General features: G+C 36.3%; 1 protein-coding gene across 11 annotated transcripts in view; it reads right to left on the bottom strand.

The window, feature by feature from the left end:
* Positions 1–571: 571 nt before the first annotated feature.
* The window catches only part of ppip5k1a (diphosphoinositol pentakisphosphate kinase 1a), a 36365-nt gene continuing 11105 nt past the window's right edge, over positions 572–25831 (bottom strand). For 2 of the 11 annotated variants that reach the window (XM_067401957.1, XM_067401958.1), the window contains exons 13-32: positions 25138–25247; positions 24470–24555; positions 24259–24384; positions 21389–21510; positions 21114–21296; positions 20862–21003; positions 20518–20741; positions 18406–18533; positions 18195–18309; positions 15422–15529; positions 15153–15266; positions 14890–15030; positions 14650–14743; positions 13628–13753; positions 13262–13291; positions 12142–12204; positions 8476–8655; positions 5706–5843; positions 5409–5522; positions 573–3058 (exon numbers count right to left, since the gene is read on the bottom strand). In XM_067401957.1, coding sequence (XP_067258058.1) covers positions 2472–3058; positions 5409–5522; positions 5706–5843; positions 8476–8655; positions 12142–12204; positions 13262–13291; positions 13628–13753; positions 14650–14743; positions 14890–15030; positions 15153–15266; positions 15422–15529; positions 18195–18309; positions 18406–18533; positions 20518–20741; positions 20862–21003; positions 21114–21296; positions 21389–21510; positions 24259–24384; positions 24470–24555; positions 25138–25247 — 2931 coding nt within the window. In that variant the 3' untranslated portion in view covers positions 573–2471. Of the gene's footprint in view, positions 3059–5408; positions 5523–5705; positions 5844–8428; positions 8656–12141; positions 12205–13261; positions 13292–13627; positions 13754–14649; positions 14744–14889; positions 15031–15152; positions 15267–15421; positions 15530–18194; positions 18310–18405; positions 18534–20517; positions 20742–20861; positions 21004–21113; positions 21297–21388; positions 21511–24258; positions 24385–24469; positions 24556–25137; positions 25248–25831 lie in introns of those variants that run through there. The other 9 variants (XM_067401961.1, XM_067401959.1, XM_067401963.1 and 6 more) reach the window with 9 other exon arrangements.

Raw genomic sequence — 25831 nt, 5'->3', positions numbered from 1 at the left:
TTATTCAGTGTTGAGATGTGGCAGCCTCTCCACAGAAAAACGAGCCGAATTCACATGACGATGACATCACTGTCTGGGTCACATGCCTATTATCTTTCCTTCCCCTCCCTGTCTGTTTCTGAGAGAAAAGCATGGAAATGAACAACAGCCTTGTGTTGAAGAAAACAGAACGCAGTGCTTGGCACAGCAGCGGGCAACGCCAACAATGCCCTACTGTTCAGTGATCCTAATCATATGGAAATGCATACATTTTGAATTCTGTTCACTGATGGGACTTGAATTTGAGGCGTATTACTAAATATGTGATACTATGATGCTTGTATACTTTGTCTTGTTGAAGATGCGTTTCGGTTGCAGTTACCAAAATGAAAACCCTCCAGGTGATGAATGATAAGAACCTCGCTGTCATGCCAACGAGTATGAATAACAGTTAGAGATAATGATGCTTATGCAAGTGTTGAGACAGTAAATTACGTATTGAAAATATGGAAAGTCAAACTTTAGTGAGGAAAATTAACATTCAAAAGAAATAATGTCCACTTGTTCAATATAGAGAAACCTGGTGTTTGATTTTTATATCTGATCAGTGCAGTTCACACATAAGAAATTATAAAAAGACAGTCATTTTCTATAGACAATACCTATTTTATTTGAAACACTAAATCAAAGTGCAATTTAATACTACTGCACAGACGGCATACAGCACCAACAGTACGACACGTTTGAGTTGAATCTATCAGGCAGATGCTTTAATATGTCAGTGATTACAGAAACAGTTGTCAGTGGGTTCAGTGTGCTTCACTGTACTCCGAGCACAGTGGAATAATTCACAGACGCTGCTGGAGGCTGGAAGTGAAATGCTCATCTCTAGATTCTAGAGGCCTTACAAGCTGGTCCTACATCAGTGAGAGTCGGTTACTTTTACACACACATTCTGCATGCTCAGTAAACACTATCCAAGGTTTACTTAATGTTTTTATCCTGAACAGGTTCCGATCAAAAGGAAAACAGTACAATATATGCTTCTGAAAAGCAGCATCTTTCTCTTTTTTACTGTACACTGAAACAGTAAGCAGAAAAAATAAAAAAATTGTGTGTCATTTTAATCTCAGTACACTGCACCCTTCATTTGATATCAAACAGGAGGGTCACGGTACAAAAAAGTATTTTGTTGGCAAAAAGGTTAAGCGAGAGAAATGTATTTGAAATGAAGACCACTACTTTATTATTTAAAACCGTGAGAGCACTGTATGTTTTACAAAAATAAAAACTAAAATATAAAAAATGAGACCTTTCATTTGCAGTCTCATTGTTAAAAGTAAGCTGCATATTAGTCAATAAATATTTATATATATATATAGACTAAATATATATGTATTTTATAATGATTTAATAAATTATGACAGTGGTATAGCAAGCTTTGGCAAACAGTAATAAAACGGTAGCGTTAATTTAAAGGAATAATTCTCTCAAAAATGAACATTGTCATTTAATCACTCTCATGTCGTTCTAAACCCATAGGACTTTTGTTCATCTTTGGAACACAAATAAAGATATTTTTAATTAAACTTGAGAGATGTCCCTCCATTAAAAAAAGTCCATTCCACATTGTAAGAGAAATATGGGCAAGTATTCTGAAAAGACATTATTTCTTTATATGATGAACAGATTTAATTGAGACTTTTGTTTACATATAAACATTGATCAATACACATACCTATTAAAGCATATTAAATACGGTTGTTTACATGTGTATAAAAAGGCTAAATTAAATCTGTTCATTATATAAAGTGATCACGTTTATTCTGAAAACTCAAAGATTTACTCGATTTTTCAAGGTTTTCAGTGGAGGAAATCTTTCAGATTTCATTAAAAATATCTTAATTTGTGTTTCGAAGACGAACGAAAGCCTTATGGGTTTGGAACGACATGAGGGTGAGTTACTGATGACAGAATTTTCATTTTTTGGTGAACTAACCCTGTAATATGCATTTAGCTGTTTAAGTTCATTATTCAATAGTTCAGCTTGACTAAGTACTTGAACAAACACAAGCTAGTATCAAATATCACATCCCTTTGAAAAATATCTTCCAGACCAGCTAATGAAGAAAAAAAAATGCAGTCATTTGGAGACAAGGAAGATATTATGTGCACATAAAAATGTTTCAGTGTGTCTAACAGCTTACGTTTGATCACTGGCCGTAGGACTAGAGTGATGCGTTACACAGGAAGCATCTCTGAATAACACTACAGAATTAAACACATGGAGAGTTTATTAAGATTTTTGACAGGAGCTTCAAGTTCAAAAGGTGACAATCGCAGGGAGGGCCTCCATTTCTTCAACTTCCCTTAAATGACTTAGGCGAATCCCACTTTGACTTGTTCGGGACTTTATGAAGGTCTGAGGCACTACAGCGAGAGCATGCTGGGATGGGGTGAAGGACTCACGTATGAGGGAGTCTACGTTTCCTTCATGGCTCAGGCACATGTGGAGCTCCCACCTCCAGTGGAGTGCCAGGGTGGGGCAGGGTCCCCGGGCTCCCCCTCCACACATCAACCGTTTCCTGTGTATCAAAGAACTCGTCCGGCTCCTCGGGCGTGAGCGGGGTCTGGGCGCTGGAGCCGGCCTCTGAGCTGCTCTCTCGGAGCTCGAGAAGCACAGGCAGGGAGCTGGGCAGCCCGCAAAAGGACTCCGTTGGCGAACTGTCTGCCAAGAGCGAGTAGGGAGGAGTGGGCTCTGCGGGGGCCAGACTTGACACTTCATTGTGGCAGGGGCTCTCTGTCAGACACTGGCCCGCAGAGTCTGTGCCGTCGACTGCCGTTTCACTGGGTTTCTCCAGGATGGGAGATGGTACGGAGGGGTGGGGGTCTTCAGAGGGGAGGCTGGTTTCAGGCGTGGAGGACACACAGTGGCTGTTGTGAGGGGCCGGGTGGATCTCCTCGCTGCTCTGTGGCGTGAGGGTGATCTTCTCACTGAAGCTGAAGCGTGGAGAGGTGTCAGCCGTGGTGGGAGACGATGGGCCGGCGCTTGACACTGTACTTGAGGGACCACTGCTGTCTGCATGGAGAAATACACACGCACATACACAAACACAATTATTTGGCTTATTCTGCAAAACAGGTGCCATTTCTGTCTCCCATACATATGTATGTGTAAAAAACATATATACAGTATATTCAAAAAAAAAAAAAAAATTCAGTAACTTTATTCTACTTTGGTATGGTTTTTTTTACCATTTCTATCATGATGAGGATGCCTTTTTTGCCTGCTCAACACAGTGTTTTCTCTTCTCTTAGATGTACTAATTTAAAAATATATGAAAATGAAAAGCTAGCATTTGTCCTTATTTTTGTGGATTTTAGTGGACATATTGTATTATTAAAATGAATTTGGCATATCAACGCTGTTACCATATATTTTTTCCATTTTAAAGAAATTTAAAAAATTAAAGTTAGTAGGACAGTGTTAACTTTTTCTTTGTAAAAAGAAGTAACTTTAAACATACCATTAAAATAAGTACTTGATAAAAAACAAACATTAAATGAATAAAGTACAAATTAAATGTAATGTTTTAGTACTCTTAACTGCATGTTAACTGCAAAGAAATGAAAATGTATTATAGTTTATATTTATATTAAATGCATTTGAATATTAGAGTGCTTTTTTGACACTTATGTTGGACTTAAGTACATCTTTATAGGTAATTTCATAATTACTTCTATTGTCTTGGTTAAAGTGGTTTAAGTGTCCTGCTGAATTTACTAACAAGCATTTATGGTAAACTAAATTATATACACTACCGTTCAAAAGTTTGGTTAGTATGGTCAGTAAGATTTTTTTAATGTTTTAAAAGAAGTATCTTCTGCTCACCAAGCCTGCATTTATTTGATTAAAAATACAAACAAAAATATTGTTCCAATCTAAAACGGCTGTTTTCTATGTCAATATACAGTAAAGTGCAATTTATACCTGTGATCAAAGCTGAATTTTCAGCATCATTACTTCAGTCTTCAGTGTCACATGATCCTTCAGAAATCATTCTAATATGATGATTTGATGCTCAAGAAACATTCATTATTATTATCAATGTTGAAAAGAGTTTTACTTTTAAAAGTAAAAGTTTTTTACAATTTTTTTTTCAAAATTCTTCGATGAATAGAACAGCATTTATTTAAACATTATAATTGTAATAACATTATAATTGTCTTTACTGTAACTTTTGATCAGTTTAACTCCTTGATCCTTGATCAATAAAAGTATTAATTTTATTTCTATCCCCCCAAAATAAAATTAAAATTCTTACTGACCCCAAACTTTTGAACGGTAGTGTTTAATGTTACAATGCTTTTGAACTTTCTATTCATCATAGCATCATGAAATAAAAATGTAAATAACTGTTTTCAACATTGATAATAATCATAAATGTTTCTTGCGCATCCAATCATCATATTAGATGTGACATTGAAGACTGGAGTAATGATGCTGAAAATTCAGCTTTGATCACAGGAATAAATTACACTTTACTGTATATTGACATAGAAAACAGCTGTTTTAAATTGGAATAATATTTCACAATATTACTGTTTTTGTTTGTATTTTTAATCAAATAAATGCAGGCTTGGTGAGCAGAAGATACTTCTTTTAAAACATTAAAAAATCTTACTGACCCCAAACTTTTGAACGGTAGTGTATATGTATTTAAATAAATTTGAAATTACAAATTAGTAATGAAGCTGTTAGTACATTTAAAATATATTAACTAAGAATGTAAAATCACTCTACAGTTAAAATATGTTAGTCAACACGTCAAAATAACCTTAAAGCACGACAAAAGATTATAAAACATGATTTAAAATGTACTTTAAAGTAAAAAGTACACTTTTTAAAAGTAGCATTAAGTGGCATTTTATTCCATTAATGTTACATTATCTGCAAGTATAGTTTTTTAAACACATTGTTAAGATTTGAAAAAAAAAAAAAAAACACTACAAGTGCACATTCAATACAATTACGCACACTTATTTTTTACAAGGGACTTCAAGGACAGGTTATATCCTCATCTTTATCACCTTTTTGTTTAGTTTAAAATGTCAGCACTGTTACCATGACTTTATATGGTACAGAACTGATCATTGAAAAGTGTATACAGTATTTGTAGAAATCAACAGAAAATTCTTACTGTAAGAAGCTCAATCTTGAGCACAAGGCTTGTCAAATCTCAACCTCTTAACGGTTAACCCTGTTACCTTGCATAATTATATCCCAACATTCATGAAAATTAAGCTTGAAATAGGACAGTGACAAGAGAAATGTAAACATTTTTTGATCATTTGGACCATCCAACATATTTAACACATGTTAGTACAATGGGAGTATGATGTAAAGCAGCTTAGGGACCAGTACTCACACCAGGGTGGCCGATCAGAGCGCTGGCGCATTGAAACAGAAGAGGACAGCACTCTGTGAGGCATGTAAGTGTCCCCTGTGGGCTGGTTCTGGGAGTCAAACATAGCTGAGATAGCTACAGTAGGGGAGACAAGCACACATTATATTGCATTATATTACATTATATTAGGACACAAGCGCATTATAATGGAGTATCAAAAGAACTGAGAGTGACCTAAAATTGACCTAAATGTATGCCATGTTATTTGTCATTTCTTGGGTTACTTAAATTTATGTAGATTGGTGCTATGGGCATCACCTCTGGTTGTCCTGGTGTGGGAATCTCCCGCATTTTCACACACGGCTGTCAGGAACTCATTAACTTGTTTCAGTGAGAGCGAGTTGTGGAGGGTCTCAAGGGGGTAGATGGAGGGCACCATAGAGCAGCCTTCAAAACCTGCAAATGAGAGAAGTGATGAGAGAAAACAGTCCTCAATTCAGACATCAGTGTACACCCAGAAAAACTCAACAGTCTATAACCACTGAACCAATGTCAATAGTCATTCCACCTACTGCCAAACCCTTGTTAGTGACAGAACCACAGACATTCAGGCAGGAAACATTCAGACGTACATGCACAAAAACAAACACACCTCTTCCTCTTACCAATCATTCATTCCTATAACATAGGAAATCTAAATCTACATTCAAAAATGAAGGCTAATACTTAATCTGGTAGTAATGTAGCCACATTCACGCATACAGCTTCAAGTAAAACAAAAAAAGTTCCATTGTTAATTAATTGTTAGTCTCTATGCACTTCTTTAAGTTGAAAAACCTAACTCTTAATGTAGATAAAAGCAACACACATAAATTAGGAGGGAGCTGGCAGAGACAGGAATAAAAACAGGAATGAATGTGAAAACTGCACCTACAGATCATCATATAATCAGTGCATGAATTTTATAAAAGGACACATGTATTTCAGGACAAATCATCACTTATGACTATTACTTATGAAAATGACCCTGGATTATGGAGAATGTAAATAAAAATGTAAAAAAAAAAAAAAAAAAAGCAAGAGAATGATTATGCATGAAGTAAAAGTGGTTTAAATAATTATTGAAAGTGTAATGCATAAATAATAATTTGGAACAGAAATTACAATATATTTTTTTTTTCTAATCCCCAGAGGCCTGTGGCATGCAAAACATATGCCACTACCATGCAAGTCAGTCACTGTTACTGTTACTTTGATACGTCAGAAAGTCAATGCGACTGTAAGCTGACACAGTTGCAATCAGATGCCACTGGCATGCTTCTGCCACACAACACACCCCAGCAAACAGCAGTGAGAGATCACTCCTAATGCTTCTCCATCCTCTTCTCTAAACATTAAAACATATTTCAATCTGTTCTGTCTTCTTTTTAAACACTGGTTTGAATAGTATCAGCACAGGTGATATTAATTAAATCCATCTGAGACTGTTAATAAAAGTCAACTACAATCTTTTGTATGGTGGAATTAATTTATCATCAAAGTACAAAAATTCTAAAATATATTACCAACACAGTGGTGGACTTGCAAAGTAAAATATTTTTGCATGTTAAGTTAATTTTCTTTACACTTCCATTTAAAAGTTTGGGGTCAGTAAGATTTTTTTTTTTAATGCATCTTAAAGACATCTCTTATGCTCACCAAGGCTCCATTTATTTGGTCAAATATACAATAAAAACCAGTAATATTGTGACATATTATTACAAATTGAAATACCCGTTTTCACTTTTTTGGGATATAATTTAAAATGTAATTTATTTCTGTGATGGCAAAACTGAATTTCCAGCAGTCTTCAGCATCACATGATCCTTAATATTTTTGTGGAAACCATAATACTCTTTAGATTTTCCTTGATAAACAGAAAGTTCAAAAGAACCTTTTGTAACAATGTGAAAGTCTTAACTGTCACTTTTGATCAATTTAAAGGGTTAGTTCAGCCCCAAATTAAAATTCTGTCATTAATTACTCACCCTCATGCCGTTCTAAACCTGTAAGACTTTTGTTCATCTTCGGAACACAAATTAAGATATTTTAAATGAAATCTGAGAGAAGTCTGTCCGGTCCATCGACGGCCTTTGCAACAACTGCTTTGACACTTCAAAAAGTTCATAAAGAGATCGTAAAACGAATCCATATGAATCGAGCACTTTGGTCCAAATTTTCTGAAGAGACATAATCGGTGATGATGAAAAAGTTTAATTTAGGCTTTTACTCAGATGTAAACATTGATCAGCGAACATAAGCAGAAGTGGAACTGAACCTGAATGATGCATAATATCAAATCACTTGCGGAGGCTCAGACGTGCTGCCTAACCACTGAGGTTCATTCTCCTGTGTTATGCAGCTTCAGGCTTTGCTGATCAATGTTTACATGTGAGTAAAAGCCAAAATTAAATCTGTTCAGCATAAAAAACTATCAAGTCTCTTGAAAAAATTTGGACTAAACCGTTCAATTCATATGGGTAGTTTTATGACCTCTTTATGAACTTTTAGAAGCTTCAAAGTGGTCGTTGCAAAGGCAGTCAATGGAGGGATAGTCATCTCTCCGATTTCATAAAAATCTTCTTTTGTGTTCCGAAGATGAACGAAAGTTTTACAAGTTTGGAATGACATGAGGGTGAGTAATTAATGACAGAATTTTCATTTTGGGGTGAACTAACCCTTTAATGTGTCCTTGCTGAATAAATGTATTAATTTCTTTAAAAAACAAATATATTACTGACCCCAAACGTTTTTACAGGAGCACATCTTTGCAAATTCAACATTTTAGATTAATTACTTTAAGACCAAAGCACAAGATTAGTCACAATTTATTTTTATTTTATTTTTCCTAATAGCCCTAAAAAATACTCACAATCTTAAAAAAAAACAAAAGAAAACCCAGAGCTGTGTCAATGCAAGCTGCTTTTTCCAATAACACAAGCATGCTTCAAACAGCAGAGGCACTAGAGCAAAGCTGAGGCGGCTGTGGTAGCGGCCATTACTGCAGTCACGGCACAGCGGGGCACGGAGGGACCTCCGCAGGGCTGACCGTAAAGGTACTCTAGCGGGTCCTGGCCAGAGATTAACCAGTTGCGGAAGAGGCGGAGATGGTAGGAGCATTGATGGAGGTGGTGGGCAAAAGCACTGTCCATGCAGAACGGGTGGCCAATATTGGGGTCGTTGGAAAAGCGCCTCAGCAGCTGGGCTACCTGGTGCTCTTCCAGGGGTTCTGAGGAAGAAGAGGCAGAGCAGGGAAGAGAAGAGTGGGGAGTAGGGGTTGGAAAGCAGACGGGTGAGGGCATGGGGTCCTCATGGGTACAGAGATTACCGTTTCATTACTTAGCATGCTATCAGAAAAACTCTCCACAATAGGTCTGACAGCACTTCTCCACATTTAAACACACCTAAACAAGGGCCTGAGCGACTGGTCACCAGCAGATGATCCCAAGCAAACACACAGCAGCACTTAAGTCCATTGTAGTCCATCGCCTTCATCCACAAATAATGATGTACAGTTCTATGCACACAGAGTGCAAGGGAAACAGGACCATCTCCTGGAGTCAACATTCATCACTCAAGGCACAAGACCACAAGGGATTCAAGGAACAACTCACTAAGCTATACACAGACATGGTCTACATACCCACACTGACATCTAGAACTTCTAAGTAGATCTATATTTCCTCACACTGTGAGTTCTTGAGCGTGCATACGGACACTGTGTAGTTAGGCCCAGTCGATTAACTCAATCGAGCTGATCGGATTAAAGCTGCAGTGGAATAAAGATCTATCATTACCTGAGCCAGACCACCATAGAGGTGGTTTAACCGCCATGGAAGAAGTGTCATCCTGTGTGCCTAAAGTGAATACAGCGCTCAATGGAGTCAAACAACACCCCCGACTAGACTACACAACGAGAAGGTCACATCATTACAAAAAAAATATACACAAAAACTTTGTGGTCAGTAAGATTTTTTTTTTTTTTTTTTTAAAGAAATTAATACTTGTATTCAGCAAGGATGCATTAAATTGACCAAAAGTGACAGTGAAGAAATGTGTAATATTACAAAAGATTTCTATTTTCTCTTTAACTTTCTATGCATCAAACATTCCTGAAAAAAATATATCACTGTTTCGACAAAAACAGTAAGAAGCACAAATGTTTTCAACACTGATAAGAAATGTTTCTTGAGCAGCAAATCAGCATATCGGAATGATTTCTGAAGGATCATGTGACACTGAAGACTGGAGTAATGATGTTGAAAATTCAGTTTTGCCATCACAGAAATAAATTACATTTTATAATATATTAAAATAGAATTTGATCAAATAAATGCAGCCTTGAGCATAACAGACTTCTTTTAAAAATATTTAAAATCTTTTACTGACCCCAAATTTTTAAGCGCTAACAAAGGCAACTTTTACAGACCTTTAACATAATGTTACTGATTGCTATTAATATAGTTAACAAATCTTCCCTTTTATTCTATTTGAATATTTGATTTTTAAAATAAATAAATAAATAAATGCCTAATTTCAATTTATTTTAATAATTTTAAATATTACAAAACAAATTATTCTGTTTGTTTTAAATGTTGCAAATGAATGCTGTTTATAAAGACAATCTACTTAAGAGCTGAGGCAAAGAAAAATCAGGCTTAGCGGCCTGAATGCATGCTTGAGTTTATTTGGTTCATAGTCTTTCTCATTAGATCATAAACGATGGTTCCAACACACACACAGACACACATTTGTTCTCATATCATAGTGTGGATTTTCTATTTACTGCTACAGCTGTTTTTATATTAAGTCAGTAAATTATATTAGCTACTCCCGACTCTACTCGTTACAGAAACCTTTTGTCATTTTTGGATTTTAATTGAAATATTATACAATCTCTCTATTAAGCTATTTCATCATGTGCACCATTGGGAGGTGCCCACAACATAGATGATTGCAGGTTTACCTATTCTTGTGGGGACATTTGATACCCACCTGACCCACATTTACACACACTTACTGTGAAAAAACAAAAGTATAATGATTAGGCTGAATGAATTGAATTTGTTTACTCATTTCAGAGACATGAAGGCAAGCGAGTATACTTATTAAATACAGAGACATAAAACAGGTTGGACAAAAGGCTCCTATGTGAAAGGCTTCAAGAGCTGGATGGCTGGAAATGTGTGGTGGGTAGAGAGTGTGGGATCTGGCAAGGGAAGGGGATTGTGTAGGTGGATCAGGGACCATCTTAAGCTTTGCATGAGATGTACTGAACACATACAGCACTGTGTCCAATTCTAAACACACCTACATAACACACTGCAGTAATTCACATCAATTTACAAGCAGTTCTTATCTATTGTTCTTGACCTTTGTTATGACCTCCATTCAGGTTTGTTTATGCTAGACAACATCTCCGGACATCCTCTTGATAACAACATATGCAAGACGATTCTTTTCCCGAGAGAGAAATACACTGATCCTCTTAACCAACATAACATCAACATGCAGATTACACACAGCACACGTCTATAAATTAAGTGTCGAGAACCACAAAACACATTGGCTGGGAGTTCATCTGTTTCTGCAAGTATGGTAGGTTATTTTACTCACATGGACTGGCGATTTCAATTTGAAAGGAATGTTAGTCGTTTTTGGCATTTCAAAATATCTTGGCCTCTTTTTCTGTAGACAGACTGTAGGAAGCACTGAGATTTTAAGCTGCATCCCATGAAGAATCAAAGGGAAGCAGGGTAAAATACTCCTTGGCTTCGTAACTCAACATTCACAACATTTAACATAATTACAGTGCACAACCACATTGAATTTAAATAAAAATGGAGAGAAGATTAATGGGGTAAAAGAGAGTCAGGTGAACCACTTCCCTGTGAACAATCACTGTCTGCTATTAAATACTGTCAAAACAGTGAAAAATGTCTTAATACCAGAGCCATGAGAATTGCTAACAGGGGAAAGGTTTAATCACTGGTGTGCTGTCCAGTAGTGGTTCAGATTCATTATCTTGAATAGCTTTTCATAATTGTACACTTGAAAAAAATAAATCATTGTCTTAGTATCTCAGTATTTTTGTTATTGTCTCCATAGAAACACCCTTATCATAAGCTAAATTCAATTACTTTACAATATTGCATAAAATAATACAACTTGATTTCAGAAAACATTGTCACTTCATTTTTCTTAATAAATTGGCTCATTGTTTTTTAATAGCTTAATTCAATATATTCTCTGACATACACTACTGTTCAAACGGTAGTGCATCTTATGTAATTTTGCTTCCCAAATGTAAAACAAGACAAAAATACTGATTAAGAACATGATATTTTTTGCAGTGTTATACACCCACCGCCCCACAGACTTGTGCACATACAAGCACAGGAAACACAAAGACGTGCTTAAACTCATCCACACGAACAGTCATCCGTAAACTGATTAAAATTGAGTAACTGGGTGAGAGTGAGAGTTGTCCGCAAGAGGTTTCAGAGAGCGATAGTGGTGTGTGGGAAGGGTAAGAGGCTGGTTGAATGTTTAAAAAGATGATGAAACTGGAGAAGTCGAAGGAAACATGGCAGAAATCACGTGAAAGAAAACAAAAACCAACATAAATTTCCGAAATGAAAAGAGGTTTCCATTGACATGCAAAACGAAGGGAGGTGGAGAAAGTGGAAATATACTTGAAGAGAAGCAGACGTACCATTAGTCGGATGCTTTGCAAACGACACAGAAAATCGCTTTACTGCCGGCATAGACAACAACTCTGAGGAAATAAAAAAGGTCACCTGAGTTACCATATTTTTACAGTTCACCTGTACAGGATGGGGATGATGTTACAGAGCTGAAAGTGTGAGACTGGATAATAGGGTGAGGAGTGAAGGGCTGGGTTTCTACTGTGATACAGCAGGATACAGACTCGGAAACACTTGGACAGGAAGCAGGAAGAGCAGCGTTTAGTGTCTCAATGTGATTTAGACTTTTAGCTAAAGAGTGAGATTGTTTCTTATTATTATGAGGATGTTAATCTCACAGATAGGTTCAATGAGGCTATTTCTAGCTCAGGTAGAGAGAAAGAGAGAGAGAGAGAGAGAGAAAAAAAAAAGCTATGTAAGTAAATAGAAAAAAGAAAATGACAATCAGAGGACAGATCTTTATCCTAACTGCTTAATTGTCTTCACAGAGTTGCCACAGTGAATGAGTGGATCTATTTATAACGCTTTAGCAGTAATATTTTAGGCTTGTCACTTTATGGGCACTTCTCTACTATAAATACAGATGCCATCTTATCAGACGTCATCTCTCAGAACAAACAAAATGGTGGACAGAAGCATGAAAAGCTTGAGACGGTCAAATCAACCCCTCACCTCTGTAATTTAAGCAGCTCTGAGAGCCTGTAGTGTAACAGCAAATGCCTTCACAAGACACAACCACACACAACAGTGAAGACAAAAAGACTGGGGATTGTATCCAATGGCCAGTCCTAGAGACCAGGCAAAGGTTTAAAATGAAGGTAAATGAACAAGCTCGTGTATAACAAATGAGGGAGTAAAGTTATTACTGCAAAACGGCAGTAAAGAAAACAGGACACAGGAAATGGGAACTAAAACAGGGAAAACTCCAAACAATGTCACACTGACACCTTGTGGACAAAGGGTTTCACCACGAGCGTAAAAACTGAACATTCTGGAAGGAATCGGTATGTAAGAGCACTCCAAAGAGTACTGAATTCCAAAGCTAATGGTCATTTATCAAATTTAGTAATAATTTCAATACCCATTTAATGGGTAATAATTTGCTGTTCACAAAATCTACATTCTTACCATGTTTTTGCTTCAAACTTTTTTGGATTCCTGCAGCGGTACATAAAAATATGTGCTTTCAATTAAAAGAATAAAACACTGCTCACAAAATATGATAAATGACACGAAACAAAGACATCATTTCTGAAAGACAATGAATGGTACAGCAGACTCCATGAGCTTTTGGACACCACACATTCAAGACCATGAAAATGAACCAGATGTGAAATGGTGAATATGACAGCCAGATGTATGATACACCATCAGGATCTGATGTAACTAGAGTTCTTATTCCTAAACTTTACAGGAAGTGCCCTTTACCTAGAGTTTCCTGCATTGTATACTCTTATTATCTCTATGAAAGAAGGAGCTGGACTGAGCACATACCGTCTTTATAGGTCAAACTGCCCGAAGAGAATTTTTTGCGGTGTGTGCGTGCGTAGTCCTGAAGGTTGGGGGCACTAGAGGAGCCCCCCAGGACGGTGGTGCTGAAGAGACCAGCGCACTGAGAGCCTGCAGAGGGGGTTAGATCATGGATTTAGTGTGCACACCAACCACATGCACTTATTAATCAAAACACAGCAGATACTGCAGAGTGAGAGGATTATAAAGTCATAATATATGACTCATGCCAAAACCATTACGGTTTGGCAAATATCAATGTCAGGCTAGTAGAGCAAAATCTAATTAACAAAAGACAGAAACAATGTTCTGGCCAGGACTAAATTCAAATAAACTCATATAAGTATATAAATTACCTCTATTAGGAGCAATATATATATATATATATATATATATATATATATATATATATATATATATATATATATATATATATATATATATATATATATATAAAACTTCAGCAAAACACTGGATGAGTATGATATTAGTGAACATTAGCGTTCACATGTCACATGTCAAATCTACAGATAGTTAGGTATGAAATATGATGGATTATTATATGCAGGATTATTTTGCTCTTTTACACCCTTGTCAAATGTATTTTTTATCATGCAAAACTTTAAAGTTTCAAAATTGTTGCAAATCCAAGGCTCTTTCTTTCATCTTTGTGCATAAATAATCAACTAAACAGTCATCAGAGACCACAGCACTAATTAAAGCACTCATTTATTTAAAAAACAGTTTAAATAATGCAAACCACAGAATGATCGCTCCAAAATGTCTAAAAATTAACAGCAGCATCCCACAAGCACGAAACAAACATCTCTGTCTGGATCTGAAGTTTCCTTTGTAATGTCAATGGCAAGTGGTCAGCTAATGGTTTTTACACCCGAAATAACATGCAATATAGTGTTGCCTTGGATTGAGAGGGTGTGTTCCTGTCAAGAAGAAGAGATAAACAGCAGTTGTTGAGGCTGAGTGAGGGACAGACACACGATACTAACCTAATCCGCTCTGCTTCATCTCTGGAGACTGACGTGAGCAGGAGGGAAAGAGGCGATAGCTGCCCCCTTTAGAGGATGAGCTTTCCGACAGGACCTGTGCACAGACACAAATGTAACTGATGAATTATGGTACATAAAACCCAGACTGATTCAGACAATTTGACACCACAGAGATTTATTAAAGCACACTGTACAATGGTTGGCATAGAAGGTGGCTGAGTGTGATGGTGGCTGTAATACCTCCATGGAGCCAGTCTTGCGATTCCTGATCAGAGGGGATTTCCTCTGGGTGCTGATGGCCTCAGAAAGGGGCAAAGCACGGTCAGGCTCATCTCGTGCAAGGTTTTCCAAACTACCAGGGTCTGTTTGCTTTTGGTCATTCTATGGCAACACACACAAACACAGACATGGAAAATTTAGAAAACAAGCATAGCTATTATTACCTGAACAACAATCTAATCCAATACATGAGGAGAAAATGGAACAAACAAAAGTCTGTATACTTCAGCAGAGGCTGGACGGAAGCCAAATCCCATCGGAGCGCTCTCTTCCTCAGATACTTTGACCCCAGGGCTGAAATGCAGTTCCACGTGGAAGCGCTCTTCAGAGGATGGGTCCTGAGTTAACACAATTGTCACATTTCTTTGAAAAACTCTTTTGAGACTACACAATCCCCCCTCAAACAAAACATTGGACAGCTCAGTTATGACAGTTTGCTTATGTTTATTCTGTACCTCAGTGAAGCAGAAAAGACAGTGAGAGCACGATGTACCTTGTTGTTGTCTTCGTAGAGCATAATGACAATCTGGGTCATGTAGTTGAGCTCAGACACTGCACTTAGATAATCCATGGCTCTCTTCCACTGTTGGTCCTTCTCCTCCTGAAACATCATGTATTCTTTAACAGTTAATTGAAATCACAATCAAAGGTGCTTGCTAAAAAAAAAAAAGATTTTGTATTACTTTACCCTTGTGAAAATTAAGTACACTTTAGCATACATGATTTTTAAAAAGAGTACTTATGGAAAAAATATACTTTAAAAGAATATGCAAACTGAATGTTATGTTTTCAGATGCTTAAGTACATGTTAATTGCAGTTAAATGAAAATGTATAGTTTAAATTGCAATTAGCTGAATATTAGAGTGCATTTTTAACATACTTAAACGGTTAGATCACCCAAAAATGAAATTTATGTCATTAATTACTCACCCTCCACCTAATTACTGTCATTAATTACTCACCATTAAAACCTTTGTTCATCTTGAGAACACAAATTAAGATATTTTGATGAAATCCAATAGTTTTTTTTTTATCCCCCATATAAAGCAACGTAATTACCGTCATTTAAGGTCCAGAAAAGTAGTAAAGACATGGTTAAAATAGTCAACGTGATTACAGTAGTTCAACCTTAATGTTATGAAGCGACGAGAATACTTTTTGTGCGAAAAAACAAAACAAAAATAACGACTTTATTCAACAATTTCTTCGCAGTTGACATAGTGAACGCAGTGGAGTGGTTCCATGAACACCGTCGGCCAATACTGAGCCGGTGTTCAGACGTAAACAAGGAAGCACTGCACTGTTTTAACTACATCAACTGTGTAGGAGTAGAGAAGAAATAGTTGAACAAGTTATTTTTGTTTTGTTTTTGCACACAAAAAGTATTCTCATCACTTCATAACATTAAGGTTGAACCACTGCAGTCACGTGGACTATTTTAACAAAGTCTTTACTACTTTTATAGACTTTGAATGACGGTAATTATGATGCTTTCTATGGAGGATAAAAAAAAACCTCTTGGATTTCATCAACAATATTTTAATTTGTTGAACAAAGTTTCTACGGGTGTGGAACAACATAAGGGCGAGCAATTAATGACAGAAATGTAATTTTTGGGTGAACTAACCCTTTAAGTAGGACTTAAGTACATATTTATAGGTAATTTCATAATTACTTCTGTTGTATTTGAAACATGGTTAAGGTGTCCTGCTTTTTAAATAAAGTCACCTTTATTTATATATCGCTTTATAGCAGTTTCATACTAACAAGAAAGCAATGATTCAATGATGCAAACAGAGTTCAATCCTGCTGTAAAGCAGCAGGATTATTGTTGCAGTGTTATTGTTCAGCTGAGGTCAGTTCAGTGTTGATTCAGTTTTGTTCAATAACTGTGTAAAGATCATCAAATATAAAATGAGTTCAATTCAGCTATAAAGCAGCTCTACAGAAAACAGTGATGTCATCATCCAGCTCAGTTCAGGTCTCGTCCAATACTGTCAGTACAGTCAAATCAATAATATTGCTGAATACAGAGATGCAATGATCATGATTCTGCATGGCCAATTCGAATTTTTTTGTTTGTTTGTTTTACAGGCAAATTGGCTGACTTCGATACCAGTTGCTGATTTTTTTTTTCTTTTAGTAAATTTATTTGTTGTTTATTTGCTCTATAACAGGCAAAATGGCCTTGAACAAAAATATCTGTAGCCATTTGAAATTAGAGGCAACCACTGCATTGTAAACACAATCCAAACAAAGATGCTACACACATGTAGCATGAGCAGTTTTTGATTTGAATTAGATTGTTTAATTTCAAGCAAAAACAGAACAGTCTGATTTGTGAAATGATGCTACATAAGACACTTGCACAAAACAAAAACAGCAGATGGACCGAATGAAAATGCAAATTCATCCTCTGACAGTAGATGGCTCTTATGGAACACAGCAGTTTCTTTGGTTACTGCTGTACACAAAGCAGCGCTGCACTTATAAAGACTACCTTATGCGGAATACGGAAATAAGAGGAAAAGAAACGGCATCAAAACTTTTCTGAAGACAGTCAGTTCCCTTTAGAGATACATTCATATAAACCCCCACCCCAATTCAATATTTATATTTTTCTTCCTATATTTCAAAGAACCATGAACAGTGTGCTTCTTGTGCCTGGTTCAATATTTGCTCTGCTGGTTGAATGTGTCCCCAACTAAGCAAGCCATAGCCGACAGTGGCAAGAACCCAAACATTGGTGACAGAAATGGAAAAAAAAATCCTTGGGACAAAGCAGGCTCAATAGAGGGCCAGTTCGCCTCTGGCCAAACAAAGTAACATGGTGTGGTTATGATTCAGGCTGCAGCAGTCAGATAAACTAAAATATATTAATTTCTATTGAAACTTGTACTGAATTGTAACTTCATCGATACAGGTTTACATTTAAAATATGTTCAATTTAAATTTAATATTGAAAAACAAAATTATAATCAAGTACTTTGCATGTGCTTTAATATGATGGTCAACATATCAAAATAACTGTACTTCTTAAAAACATGACAAAATATTATTAAAACATAATGATTTAAAATGTACTTTAAAGTAAAACTTTATTTAGCATTATTACAAAGTGCACTTTTTACATGTGTTAAGCACTGTCATGAAGGAAAATAAACAGAAGGTAGTTCAATAGGTTTTGGTACACAGCTTATGTGTGCATCACTTTGATTGTCTATTTTCCTCATAATTTCTCTTTATAATGAGCTATAATACTTACATCCAATAGGCCGCCATAGCGAAAGATGCTAAGCAGGGAGTGGACGTGACTCTCACTTGTGAAATACAGCCGAGTTCGGACATGCCTGCCTGGTGACAGCACTCCACGTGAATATCTAGGACACAAAAGATATGGACAAATCTGTCATGATCAACAGGAGAGACCAAATAAAAGAAAAAGGAGAGATGAGAGTAAAAAACAGGGCTCTCACAGAGGATGCAGCTTGTTTACAGATTCATCCTCATGTGTCCTCTGAAGGTCCAGTTGAATCTTCTTTACTAAAGGCAGACAGTAGGCATATGCAATATCCAGCTTTTCCATCTTATTAATGCCATACTCCTAAAAAAAAGAATTTTACAATCAGAGGTACAATAGCAGATCCTGGCTTTGTGTGGAATACTAGGTGAAGATGTTTTGGGAGATAAAAACAACAATCTTTTATTATATAGAAGACTACATTAAAGTGCCCAAGATTATCAATATTTTGTACTACATTTAGTTAAAGGTGCCATCAAACGTTTTTTTTTACAATATGTAATATAAGTCTAAGGTGTCCCCTGAATGTGTCTGTGAAGTTTCAGCTCAAAATACCCCATAGATTTTTTTTAATTCATTTTTTTTTAACTGCCTATTTTGGGGCATAATTAGAAATGCGCCGATTCAGGCTGCAGCCCCTTTAATTGCTCGTGCCCCCTCCTGATCAATCATTGCATAAACAAAGTTCACATAGCTAATATAACCCTCAAAATGGATCTTTATAAAGTGTTCGTCATGCATGCTGCATGCATACATCAGATTATGTGAGTATTGTATTTATTTGGATGTTTACATTTGATTCTGAATGAGTTTGAGGCTGTGCTCCGTGGCTAACGGCTAATGCTACACTGTTGGAGAGATTTATAAAGAATGAAGTTGTGCATATGAATTATACAGACTGTAAGTGTTTAATAATGAAAATAACGACAGTCTTGTCTCCGTGAATACAGTAAGAAACAATGGTAACTTTAACCACATTTAACAGTACATTAGCAACATGCTAACGAAACATTTATAAAGACAATTTACAAATATCACTAAAAATATCATGATATCATGGATCATGTCAGTTATTATTGCTCCATCTGCCATCTTTCACTGTTGTTCTTGCTTGCTTACCTAGTCTGATGATTCAGCTGTGCACAGATCCAGATGTTAATACTGGCTGCCCTTGCCTAATGCTTTGAACATGGGCTGGCATATGCAAATATTGGGGGCGTGCATATTAATGATCCCGACTGTTATGTAACAGACAGTGTTATGTTGAGATTCGCCTGTTCTTCAGAGGTCTTTTAAACAAATGAGATTTATATAAGAAGAAGGAAACAATGGAGTTTGAGACTCACTGTATGTCATTTCCATGTACTGAACTCTTGTTATTTAACTGTGCCAAGATAAATTCAATTTTTAATTCTAGGGCACTTTTAAAGTACTAAAATAACTAAAACTAAAACTAAAACTAAGTAAAATTAAAAAAAAATAAAATTAAAGCTGCAAGCAGCGATGAAAGGGCCCTCGCACTTGGGATCACCGCCCACCCGGTGGCTTCAGGAAAACAGTGAACAGTGGGCGACATGCATGTAAGTGAGTAAATACAGGAGAAATAGGGCAAAGTCATTTCGACGTGCAACACTTCCTGCTGCCAAACAGGTGGCGTTTTGACTGTGACTGAAGACTGCCATGTAGTCTTCAGGCCAGGACTATTATCAAACATGTGAAGTTTGGAGCAGATCGGACATTGTATGCCTGAGTTACAACAACTTCTTGTTTCGTGGTGTTAATCACATACATTAGCACTTAGCTAAGTGCTTCATGATTTAACATGTCTCTAGTATATTTGGTACTTCATGGCATATACAAATGTGTTTCTGGGAGTGAATTACAGTGCAAAGCATGTCATTTCCTGTTGCCAACAGGTGGCGCTATGACTAATTGAATATTGGCATATAGATGTCTTTAGGCCAGGACTCTTATCACACATGTGAAGTTTGGGGCAGATCGGACATTGTATGCCAGACTTACAATAGCTTCCTCTTTCATGGAAACATGGAAACATCGAACATTTGTCAAATTAAAAATGAAAACTGTAAATATATTTATTTTACCATCAATGATACTGAAATAACACTGCTGTTTTATTATATATATATTATATATATATATATATATATATATATCTATATATATATATATATATATATATATATATATATATATAAAAGAGGAAAAGAAATCTTTAGCTGAGGACAAGCTGTATAGGTTCATGTTTCAAAATTTCCTCACACACCTGAGGTATGACAATGTCAGCTAGTGCTCGAGAGAGCTTGAAGAGTTCTACTGTGTCCTCCAGGCCCAGGGAGCTGTTGTGCTGCACGTCATACTTAACACAGTCATAAATGTCAGGAATTTTGCTGATGTCGTAGCGGCCACTCTTCATGCGGAAGTCCCTTTCCAACTTAGACCAGCGCTGCAGCATCATCTCCAGTGTCTCGCTGTGGTACAGCTGTAAATCTGAGAGAGGCAGCTTAAACTCATTTACTCATGTTATACTTTCACAAGTTTCTCTGTATGGCCTTTTAAAGTGTTTTTATCTTTTCTGTATTTTTTTAAATGTGAACACAAAGCAATCACCTGCTGATTTGGGGTCTTCAAGTCTTTTGCGGATCTGTGAGGTGAGGCTCTGGACAAGGGTGTAGACTTGATCACACGTACTCACTGGATTCTCCACAGCCTTCATAGAGTTCACCAGAGAGCTGCTGCATGTCGGAGCCAGCTGGAGAAACAAAAGAGATGAAGTGGACACAGATGTGCTTTTCATATCAAGTCAGCAGAGGGGCTGAAATACACCCCATAGTTCAAAAGATGTCTGACGCTCTGATTTACCCTGTCAAAATCTTCTTCTCTGAAGATTTGATCTTTCTGCATGATCTCATGAAGTCTGGCCTTAACCCTCTGCTGACAGCCACTGAGGGATTCAATATCGTTATCCAGCAGGCCGTTCATGTTTGCGCTCTTTACCATCTGGACCAGAATGGGTGTCAGTTCTCCTTCCAGTGCCAAGAGACCCTGTTAGGCAGACAACCATCACCAGCTTAACATCCTCTGATAACTTAATATCTTTAAACCTTAGACGACTTGTATTTGTTGTGGCTGAGGACCTTTGCAAAGGCAGCAGCAGTCATTTGCACCCTGCCCTCATCAGAGGCATAGATCTTGAGGTCATGCCGGTAGGTGCTGTGTAGCCTGAGCAGGCCACAGCCTGGAAAGCCAGCGTAATCCCCTGTAAGTAGACAAGAACATAACATTCACAGATAAAAGCTTAGTGAGACTAAAAAGCCATATAGAACGAGGGTAATCAACCCTGTTCCTGAAAACCCACTGTCTTTCTGGGTTTAGCTCCAACCCTAATCAAGGTCTTAACTGACAATTAGAGGCATGGGTATTGGACTAGGCTGGAATGAAACTCTGCAGGATAGTGTGTCACTGAACAGTGATGAACACTTCTAGTATAAGCAGTGGTGGGCATACTTTATCAGAGTATTTTTATTTTGGGAAACCTTTACTTTTCTAAAGCATAATAATCAAGCGTAGCATTAGTTCTGGCAGGTCACATCAGTCAAGCTCGCATCAGCTGACTCTCAGGTGACTCACGTCAACCTATATATAAGGTCCTTCAGCATTATCAACAGCTATCATGTTTCTCAGGAGCTAATTAACCTCCTCCATCCCCAGCTCCTCCTCTCGTCCAGTCAGGATTTGGCCTTCTGATTCCTCTTTGAATCAGACTAATTTCACAAATTATGTTGTACATTAAATTATTGAACATTATTAATATCTGCAATACATTTATGCATTGCATAAATGCTAAATCAGCCTAAAAAAGGAAATTTGATCGAATCAATAACATCTGTTCTCGAGTCAACAAGTCACTGATTCAAATGATCTGGTCAGAGCGAGTCTCCAGTTAACAATTCACTGAATTTTGAGTCACAAGTCTGACTAGCGAGCTGTATGAAATGTTTGAATGTGGAAATGTCCATGTTTGTGTATTACCGTCTAAATGGGGAAGGTTTTAGTAAAAACAAAATATATATAAATGTTAAAATAAATCAAGTTAATGCCCATGCATGTTTCCAGCTGCTGTAGCAGTTTCAAATGATATAAAACTGATATTTTTGCATAGCTTTCTTCTTAAAATGTAAACATTTTGCCCTGTCAAATCTGTTTTTATGATGTATGCTTATATTTGCCAATCCTCATTTAGTTTTCCTCATTTTTATATACTATATGCTATATTTTCATATTTTCACTTGATTGCACACTTCAATTGTCAGTCATTATTTTGAGAAGGGGGATGGAGTATATACATTTTCAAAATAAATAAATATTAACAGAACAAGGTGAATGTTTAAGTACATTAAAAATCAAATAATTTTGTAAATTTGCTTGAGTAAAATTGAAAAGGTGCAGTTAATGCTTTAAACGGAGTAATATTTTAATTGGCTATCTGTACTTTTACTCAAGTACTTGATTTTTATAATTTGTCCACCACTGACTATAATTCTGAAGGTTAACATGTGAAAGTTAACATGTCCAAAAGGTTATTTTTCTTTAAAATCTTACTCACTCAAATTTGGCAACCTTAGATACGTCGAACCAAGTCTGAGGTCACTGATAGTAAACACAATTGGTTGTTTCATGTCACACAACCAATCAAGTAAGCAAAATGTAATCACAAATGTAATTTGCAAGATAAAGAAAAATGAAAGATATCCTTGAACAATGATTAAAATTTAAGTCTGTTCCTAAAAAAATACCGCTGCACAGAAAAAAAAGCAGAAATTATAGCCAAGAACAAACAAGAAAATGGGAAGTATATAATAAGAAGACTGCTGAATAGTCACTGGGTTTTATCCCAAAATTGGGTAACACTTTATAAACGTCAAGAACATCAAGGAAAAATCTTATAATAAATGCTTCACAGATCTTTGGTTAATAGAGTGCTGCAGAGATGCTGTATTTTTGTAGGCCAACCCAGAAGTTAGCATCACCCTGGTTCCCTCAACATCCATTAGATTTTGGATTATTACAGAAAATAAGCTCTGTGACAAACAAAAGTTTATAATTCTTACACATTTTGTTCATCAAGATAATGTTCAAATTAATTCAACATTTATGAATATTGAAGCCAAAATACAGAAGTAAAAAGCTGAAGTTAGGCTTCATCACAGTTGCATGACATCAATGTCATCAAATGCCTTTTTCAAGACACATACTGTAAAAGCTTAAAAAAATCATGAGTGGGGTATTACAGATGTAGTATTTTATGTCATAGAATAAAACATGAAAAATATCCTGAGCTTGTGTTAACCACAGGTATTTAACCAAAAATGCATTCAAAAAAGCCCACTGACTTCTGGACAATGGAATTTAAAGTTCAAAAATTCTAACTAATTTCCAGGTTTTAGGACTCCTTCTTGCAGCACTCAGAAATTTTAGTTTAATTAGTCATTTCTCTACTGTAAGTCAGTTATTTAACTATGATTCATATATTTATTTTTGAAAGTTCATTTGAAAGTACTGATTTATAAAGCATTAAATAATGTTTGTAGGTGACTGATTAATGAACATTATTAAAATGTCATCCAACATAGAGTCACATCATTAATTTGAATGTTTGTTAATTAGTTCTATGTGTATTGTTGGATTAGAAAGAAAGCAAGAGATTTGTGGAGAGTTTGTGGAGTCTAGCAAACTCAAAATATCATGGTGAAGAACATCTAAAGGGGTTTTCAACTCTGGTAGTTTTGCTCCAACCCTAATCAAACACACCTGAACAAACTAATCAAGAAAGTTGCAGGTAGATGAGTTTAATCAAGGTTGGAGCTAAAGGCTTTCTGCAGGAAAGCTGACCTCAAGGGCCAGAGTTGAGAACCCTTTATCTAAAGTTTGAAATGGGCACAACCAGTGACGAATGTCTGTGTCCTCAACCTCAAGAGATTGACAAACAGGAGTTTTTATTTTTCACCTTGACCTCCAGGATACATGCAGCGGAAAGCCCTGCCGAGTTCTTCAGCCTGAACTCTGCCAGCTGGAGTCAGCTCTCCCCCCCACTTCAGCACCAGTAGTATAGAGGGGCCCTCCTTACGGGTATCTGCACACAACAAATAGCAGCACCATTATGCACGACATGATTAAAGCCAAACACGCCTGTGTTTCTTGATCAAAAATCCTTGTACCTTCCTCCTCGCTGGATGTTTTGGGCTGTCCATGAGGAAGGTAGGTTAGCTGCACTTTCCTATTGATTCCAGAGAAATGGCCATACCTGAAAAAATAATAGAACAGAACAGGGACAATAGTGTAATTAAGGTGTCTACAGGCCACAAAGAAATTTACTTTCCACCTCACTGTTCTTGACTGACATCTATATTAACATAGCTGGAAGGACCTGCCAGAACAGCTGCTCTGAAATCCATCCAGTGCATCTATGTCATTGCTGAATGAGTGATGCTTGTCAAGTGTTTTGAAAGGGGACACTGTGATTTCATTGTGTCATATGACGAATCTTACAATTGAGATTCTAAAAATACTGGATGTTGGGAATATTTCTGAACATAGTGTTCATATACAACATCCTTTAACTGAATCTCCTTTAAGACATGTTACATGTCTCCTTAGATACACTAGAAACATTATTATATTTTAAATTGTGTTTTTCTGTAAGAAAGCATTTAAAAATTTGCTGGAAATTAATGTATTGTTTTATATAACACCTGAGCTAGTAAAATTTAAACAAGCCATTTATCTGGAAAATATGTCATTTGTCAAAAGACTGAAAGGAGGCCACCAATGATTACTGCTAGTGTGCCAGTTAGCATGGCCCAGTTAACATCTTACATTAACGTACATTTCTAGAACAGTCTTCAGTTGTTCAAGCTTGGACTTCTTCTCCTCAATTTCACAGTCAGTATGCTGACCTATGTCTGCCAAGAGTGTCCTGGTAATGTCCAGAACTTCCTGTGGAAACACAGATATGGAGTACCACAGCAGGTTTTAACAATAAATTCAAGGTTTAAATGAGTGGTTCTCAAACAGCAAACTTCAGAGGGGGCTTCAAGATGAAATAAAATTATGTAAAATAAGACACAACAGGTGTTAAAATAAGTTTAAAAATAACCAAAACCAAGGTATTTCTTTTTTTTAATTTACCCCCTCAACAAGGTTTTGTTTCCTATGAAGAACCAGGATTCCCAGAGTCTTGGGAAACCTGGATATATAAGGAACCCTATTTTTTTACAAGTGTGATTGTGGACCTGGAAAAGTCATGTAAATGAATAAAATCTTAAAACAGATTGGGCATTTTTATAATGAATATACATTATATATTAAGTTAAAAATATTTTTTTTAAATCCTTAGCAAGAAAATAATAAATGATGGGAAGAGTCATGTAAATTCATTGTTTAAAAAAAGTGGGAGTCCAGAAGAATATTTAGCTCATAAAAGTTTTGGTATCCTGAAATGCAATTATTTTAATTTTAATTATGATTATTTTAGTTTCTTTTTTGCATTTACAGAAAATAGGAGTGCCTATATCGATTAT

Source organism: Chanodichthys erythropterus, chromosome 11, assembly GCF_024489055.1.
Source record: "Chanodichthys erythropterus isolate Z2021 chromosome 11, ASM2448905v1, whole genome shotgun sequence".
In the NCBI taxonomy this organism is placed as follows: Eukaryota; Metazoa; Chordata; class Actinopteri; order Cypriniformes; family Xenocyprididae; genus Chanodichthys; species Chanodichthys erythropterus.
Note: the sequence above shows the minus strand (reverse complement) of the source record. Positions and strands in the feature narration are given on the sequence as shown.